Consider the following 7,151-nt stretch of genomic DNA (forward strand, 5'->3'; position numbering starts at 1 on the left):
TAAAATAGCGGCGCATATTCGAATCGAAATGTGCGTATTACTTTCGGCTATATGGAACTGTTAGAATGACATGATTTTTAGCACAGAAAACATCACAATTTTTTTGCAAGTCATTTACAAAGCAACTGGCTGGATCAGAATTTGATCGTTACTCAACCGTGCGAAAATCAAAGAGCACATAGCTTAAGGCTGTATGGAAATGTCAAAATGAGGTGATTTTTAACGGACAAAACATCACAATTTTTTTTTTGCAGATCATCTATAGAACAACTGGCTAGATCCGTGCATGATCGTCACTCGAGTATATGGCTTATGGATGCAACCATTAGGAAACGGTAGCACGCGAACCGATCAGGATCGTTATCCAATAAGTGTATAATCATCTAGTCGGTTGCGGCAATGTTCTTTTCTTTTCAACTCATTTTGAGTTCTTGTGTTGTACCACATACTTGGTGGGTTCTTTGGTTAAAATATGGTTGCATGCATCATTTTGATGCAAAGTCCGGGGTAATCCTCCTATAAAAAAAAACACAAGATGCTGTTTTCGCTTCTTGCTTCCAACAGGTGCAATCAATGGATCCTCTTGCACCTTTTATCTACGTTTATTTATTGCTAATACAATTGTACAATATGTCAATCATAAATTCATGGGAACTTACAGTTACAAGCCTTACCCCTACCTGGCTACTTGTACAACATCGAAGTACAATATGAGAACACAAGGTGTCAATATATATTTTTCAGAGGGAACTGAACCACCAATCTTCTGCAAATGCGTCGCAATTTGTCCACATTTCTAGGATCAGCTCATGAAGTGCCAAAAGATGGCGCATATGGTTTACTCCCGTGGCCTCGCGAGCCAGAGAGAACTCAGGGCACGCAAACGTGAGAAATAGTCATGTATTGCAAGGAGAGCTCGAGCAGCTTGCCGTATTGTCAGAATTCTTTGCATTTGATGCAAAGTTTGTTGCCGTAGATTGTCAGCCTAGCACAAATAGAACAATAAAAACTCTTCAGAACTATGTGCATCTAATGTTTCACGGTTTGCTGAAAAGCTGCACCGACTAGGAAGTACTGAGTAACTTCTCAACAAAATTAGGTGAACCATTCCTTTCACGTTAGAGGCAATAATAACAAAATTACATGTTTGCAGGACCAGAAGGTAGAAGAAGTTTTAAATACCTGGCGAAGGAAATTCTCAAGGGTTCCAAGTTTTCCCATAGCCATAGCCATTTGACCCATGTAGTTTGCCACGTTTCCTGAAGATCCTGATGGACCAAGGGAACCAGCCAACGTTTCAGCCAAAGATTGCTGCAATGCCTCCATTCCTTGTGATAGTGCATCCTCGGCCTGGTGTGAGGATTGCTCGAGGCTGGATAACCCCATCAACTGCTGCTCTGTTAGAGGCTCGAGCTGATTTACAAGGAGCTGAAAATTTACAAGAACATGAGAAATGTTGTATCTTCAGGTATACATGAAAACGAACAACAGAACCTGAAATTCAACTAGTCAAAAGTATTTGTCAGCAGGTTTCCTTATAGATTGAGTATATAGTTTTTGCACCTTTAAAAGCTCAGACGAACGAAACCCCCCAAGCCACAAAAAACACCTTTCAGCAGGTGTTTTCCACATGCCTGAAAGTATATGAAACACATCAGCCTTTGCAGCAGCGCCCTTCAGCTTGAATATTTCGTCATAATGTGCCATTATTCCATCTACAATAAGACGGAGGTCACTATCACTTGCATGAGCATTTACTGCAGTCCTCAGCTCATTTATCTGCTTATTTTGCTCCTCTAGCCATCGAGTATATTCTAAATCAAATGTCATCGCTCCTGCAGAAACAAGCTTACTATTTTAGTTGTATTCCCAATGAACACTCGGGAGCAATTAAGCATGTTCTGTACTTTTGAGAGAACTTTTAACCAATGATTGATTAGCAGAGCATGAAAATGCAGGCGTGAGCAGACAGAGGAAGAAGTTACCATTTCCACTCATAGCATGAGTTTGATCCCCAGAGCTAGAAATGAAGATTCCCTACAAACAACATGGAAATAACAGATTTAAAGGGAGATCGACTGGACACTGCCAGCATCGGCCAATAGGTACTTACTTGCTGTCGAGCTTTCTGGAGTTCTTGTTCCAGGCTTGCAAGTTTTAGCTTACTGCTCTCAAGTTGTTGTACATACGCCTTAAAAATAATAAGATGCATTAGGATGGCTCTTAACAAATAATGAACCCAAAATTGAAGGCAAATAAGAAGTCGATAGTTACAATTCAGAGCATATGTATATATTATGCATATACTGTCAGTTATCAAGGATACAAATACATCAAGAAACAAGTCCCTTGGTGATTAGCTGATTGCCAGCTATTTGTTTGAATCAAGGGCGCCTTTGGATTATTTACTAAATTTTTTTTGTAACTGAACATGCCTATCAAGAATTTGGCAAAATTCAGTGGTATCAAAAGTGCTAGAGAACTGCTCATATACCATACACTCACTCAACAGCTCATCCACGACATCACCGCATAACTGCACCATCATGCAGTAATAGCTCCCCAATGTAAATTAATAATACAAAGTTACCTACGTTACACATGGATGGATGCATTGTTATGGTACCTTTTTCCTCAGACGACTTTTTCGTGCTGCCTCGCGATTTTGGGCAAGCCTCCGCAATACCTATGGAATAGCAAATACATTGTGTAAATACCATTTATTACTAAGGGATAAAAAACATTCTAGAAGAGTAGAATATAAAGTACCACCTTTTGGTCCATAGGCCTGTCGGACCTGTCAGACGGTTCAGATGAATTAGAAGGCACGATAGCTCCATTTTGTCCGTTTTCCATCTGCACAACTTGGTTAAGAAAAATAAGAAAATTCTGCTACATATGGAAAAAAAAGAGGTTGGCATGCAACAGCAACAAAAGCTAAATTAATAATATCTTATGAATTTCAACTGGCACCAGAACTTAACAGGCATTTCAGCAAAGAATGACACAATTTTCCGTTTTGTGTGGTTGGTTTTAGAATTTGTTTATTCATCATATGGAATGTAGTAACAACTCAACGAGATTATAGATCGTTTATTAGCACCTAATAGCTAATACGTTGTTCATATCCAACATATAGGAGGCGTGCTTAGTCAGGTATTTTTTAAAAATGCAGGGGGTGATAATAAATTATCATGAACAGCCCTTCTATTTGTCAAAAAAAGGGCAAAGTATCCAAGCTATTCATGGATTTCACACTTTAATGTACTCCACACTGAATATTTCCCATCTGATGAAACTGATAGTGCAGCAGCAGTAGTCCTGTTCACTTTTGCAAGTTGATATCTAATTTAAGAAGTGTGTTGTTTCTTTAGGCACTGGAGCAAATGTGTACAACAATCTGCAGAGGGTAACATGGACATGGCAAAAGAAGCATCAAGTATTGGCATCAAAACCATCCAAGTTAAACTTGCGCGCTTCATACAAATGAAGTCTGCCACATCTTTTATCAAATACAGTACCAGTTTTCACCTGTTATTATACTTTTACACCACAACTCAGGATCGACGCATTACATACATTAATTCCAATTCTCTGCCTAGCTTTCACAAAAGCTCAAAGCAGGTGCCTAATGGATAGAGAAAAGAAGGTTTACCCTTTGATTCTTATCGTCAGTGTCCACAACTATGGATGTGTCAGTCCTCGAACTAGCATCAGCCATACCGAGGGTTTTCCAGCTCAAAACAACGGGACAACAAATCGCTTTGTTGTCCCTTTAGTTGAAGCAGGGTAATATGGGCGCCTGTATCCTTTAGGTGTCAGATCGCTCCGAGGCCAGAGCCGTCACCTATCCATCACAAGAAAAGCAAACAGATATCCATACATATTAGCATCGCGGGTAAAGGCTGTCCAGCAGTGACAAATTCAACAGTCTAAGCGCAGACATATCTTACTTTTTCAGAGTCAAATTATCTGTAGGCACGGGATCTGCAGAGAAGCACGCAAGAGATAGTGAGCTACCATGGTGCGGTGAGGAAATTCGAGGTGCCTAGGCACTTTGGCAGATCGTACCTTCCCTTATAGTAGCACAAGTAATTCCAAAAGTAAACAAGTACAGCAGGACAACAGCGGGACGGGAGATAATTCAAGGCAAAGGAAGCGGCAAGTACAGATTTTTGCTAGCTCGTAGCGTCAATAACTAAGCTTAGGCCGGCCGGCCTACCTTCCCCCCACAGCTCACAACCCAGCCAGCACGAAAGCAGCGGGAAACACCTAAGAATTCGGAATTAAGAGCCGTCTCCAGCCCGACCTCAAAGCATCTCACGAGCTCCAATCAGCAGCACCCACGCGACAATTGTATGGAATCGGAGGTGGTGCCAAGGAATCAGGCGGGAGAGAGCAGGATTAGGGCTTTCCACTTACCACGGGGGCAGTGTCTGCGGCAGGGGAGGAGGTCGAAAGGGAGGGAGGGCCCGCTCGGCGTACGGATTTGGAGGAGACCGGCCGGCGGCCGGCGCCGCGTGAAGCGGAGGAGCAGAAGACGGGGTCGGGACGGCAGCGCGGAGAGAGAAGAGGAGAAGAAACTGGGGGCGGCCGGGTTGGTCAGAAGGGAGAGAGAGGGGCGTGCGTGCGCTTCTAGTCAAAGGGCTGAAACACGGCGGCTGACGGGTGGGGTCTGGGCCTACGCCAGCGGTGGGGTTTGGTAAGAAGAGTGAGAGGTCCGCGTTTGGCTTTCCTACCACCTGGGGCTGGGCCGCTCCAGCACGACTCCAATATGGACTTTCTCCGTTTCTACAGGGGAAAAGAGCCATGAAATCATATGCACGTCATAAATCGCTGTTCGTCGTCCGTTTCGGTAAACAGTTTAGCATCACTCGCCTGAAACACATTTTGGGTCATTCAATTTCGGATGAAAGAAGCAGCCGATGGAGGGAAGGAAGAAGCACGCGTCGGCGAGCTAGAAAAGCCCTCTGCGTCTATTTTTTTTCGGTAAAAGGAAGTTTTATTATAAAGTCACAGTGTTACAATCGAGAGGTCAAAGGTCCTCAATACATGGTGGAACCGAATGAACCCACACAGCCGTGGTTCTCTCGGTGCGGCTATAGTTTGCCAACCGATCTGCAACACTATTCTGACTCCGATGTAATTTCTGAGGTAAAAACTCTCTTTCCATCATCAAGTCTTTAATCTCCAGTATCAAATGCCCATATACTGATTTGGTGAGATCATCATTCGCCAATATTGAAAGAGCAGTCGCCGAGTCCGACTGCACCACCACCGGAAGAACTGTGTGTTGAATAGCCAAGGCCATACCCTGCATGATAGCATGGATCTCCGCCTCCAATGCATCATTACAATTAAACATGTAAAGCCGCTAGTAACACCGTACCTGATCCATCTCTCAACACGATTCCGGTTGCTGCTGACCCATCTTCCTGTCGGAAGGACCCATCAACAGAGAGCGCGGCGGTCCCCGTCTTAGGAGCCGGCCATGGTGGCGCTGGTTGTTTGATCTGAGTGTCGGTCTTCTGCTCCGAGACCGACATTTTACCTTTTTATTATTTCTTCCGTGGTAAGCGACTAGCGAGCCGAATGGATTTGTAGTAACTATCCAGATACTCCACTGTTGCCGCCGCTACTGGCACCTCCTTGCCATGTGAGCAGTTATTCCGCAGCTGACAGCTGCCATATCCTCCACAGCAGCATAATCACCATGTCACGAACCTGATCCGAACATTGCGTGAGCAAATTCAGGAGCCATTCCTTGCCAGTATTGATCAGAATATTATCCGAAGGGAGAGGCCACCTTTCCCGCATGTGTGTCCACAGGGTACGTGCATGATCGCATGTGATTAAGGCATGGAACTCATTCTCCTCCTCCACCCCACATAGCGGGCAACTAGACCGCTTAGAAACATATCTGTACTTCTTGCATGTTGCCGTCGGCAAAGCCCCTACCACCACTTTCCAAATCGCTATCTTCATCTTTTGTGGCACCGATGATTTCCAAACACAGTTCCATATTGATCTTGTGCCATTTGGTACGTCTGAAGATGACCCCCCTGCGTAGGCAGCATCATGAGCACTTGTAGCCAATTTATAGGCACTCTTTACTGAAAATCTTCCATTCTTCTCCGGGAACCATGAGATAAAATCGCAACGTTGCCTCGGGGACGTTCTTATTTTCAGTATGTGATCAACATCCATTTGCCAAAAATGCTGTGACAACCTATCCATCCTCCATGCACCATTCCCGTCCAAAAAGTCAGAGACTCGATTTAGGCGGGACGTGCGCTTTGGAGTTATAGGTCTGAACGAAGATGCTCTCGGTATCCATGGATCCCTCCAGGTTCTTATACTTGAACCATTACCCACTCACCAAATAACTCCTGTCTTTAGTAACTCGAGGCCATGTCATATACCCTTCTAGACCGCCGACCCCTGGTTAGGGAAAACCGTATCTAAAAGGTTGCCTGAGGGAAAGTACTTGGACTTCAACAATCTGGCACATAGACTTTCTGGAGTATCAATGAGACGCTAAGCTTGCTTAGCAAGAAGCGCCTGGTTAAACGCTCTCATATCTCTGAACCCCATACCACCCATTGACTTTGGTAACCTCATTTTATCCCAACTGAGCCACGCCATCTTGTTTTTTCCATTCTCAATACCCCACCAGTACTGACGCATAAGCCGGGTTTTAACTCGTCACACACTGAAGCTGGTACTTTAAAAACACTCATGACATAAGCTGGGATCGCCTGGGCAACTGATTTTATCAGGATTTCCTTATTACCAGATGACATATACTGTTTGCTCCAGTCAATCAATCTCTTTCTTAATATATCTTGTACCATTTCAAACTTTCCTTTGTTCATTCTACCTTCAGGCACCGGCAAACCAAGGTATTTAGGCTCAAAAACCTCTTCTTCAATTTCCAGAATTCTCTTCACTTCATCCACCACCGCAGGTAAGCAGGATTCTGAGAAAAGGATGGAACACTTTGCTGGATTAATTAGCTGGCCCGTGGCCAACGCATAGATGTTCAACAAACCTTTCACCATGTGTGCCTGTTGTTCTGAAGCTTCAAAAAACAAAAGTGAATCATCTGCAAATAGTAGATGAGAAATCTCCGGGGCCCTTCTACAAATCTT

General features: G+C 44.0%; 1 protein-coding gene across 3 annotated transcripts; it reads right to left on the reverse strand.

Moving 5' to 3' along the window:
- Positions 1 to 548: 548 nt before the first annotated feature.
- On the reverse strand, positions 549 to 4,664 carry LOC123085712 (transcription factor TGA2.2). Of its 3 annotated transcripts, none has more exons than XM_044507402.1 (10): positions 4,423 to 4,664; positions 3,954 to 3,987; positions 3,656 to 3,847; positions 2,773 to 2,856; positions 2,627 to 2,686; positions 2,114 to 2,191; positions 1,986 to 2,037; positions 1,564 to 1,835; positions 1,183 to 1,428; positions 549 to 985 (listed from the first exon to the last, which is right to left on the reverse strand). In XM_044507402.1, exons 3-10 carry the CDS (start codon positions 3,719 to 3,721, stop codon positions 839 to 841), a joined length of 1,005 nt encoding a protein of 334 aa, XP_044363337.1. In that variant the 5' UTR covers positions 3,722 to 3,847; positions 3,954 to 3,987; positions 4,423 to 4,664; the 3' UTR covers positions 549 to 838. The 3 variants fall into 3 exon arrangements, with proteins under 3 accessions (XP_044363337.1, XP_044363339.1, XP_044363340.1); XM_044507404.1 differs by having other exon boundaries at positions 4,072 to 4,607; XM_044507405.1 differs by lacking the exons at positions 3,954 to 3,987; positions 4,423 to 4,664 and adding an exon at positions 3,290 to 3,400 and having other exon boundaries at positions 3,656 to 3,707.
- Between the last annotated feature and the right edge of the window lie 2,487 nt (positions 4,665 to 7,151).

This window comes from Triticum aestivum, chromosome 4A, assembly GCF_018294505.1.
Source record: "Triticum aestivum cultivar Chinese Spring chromosome 4A, IWGSC CS RefSeq v2.1, whole genome shotgun sequence".
Lineage (NCBI taxonomy): Eukaryota > Viridiplantae > Streptophyta > Magnoliopsida > Poales > Poaceae > Triticum > Triticum aestivum.

Coding starts and splice junctions, on each gene's coding strand:
- LOC123085712 (XM_044507402.1), bottom strand. CDS start 3,721: ATGGCTGATGCTAGTTCGAGGACTGACACATCCATAGTTGTGGACACT. Junction 1,429..1,563: donor GTTCGTCTGAGCTTTTAAAG/GTGCAAAAACTA, acceptor GTAAATTTTCAG/CTCCTTGTAAATCAGCTCGA. Junction 986..1,182: donor TTGAGAATTTCCTTCGCCAG/GTATTTAAAACT, acceptor TATTTGTGCTAG/GCTGACAATCTACGGCAACA.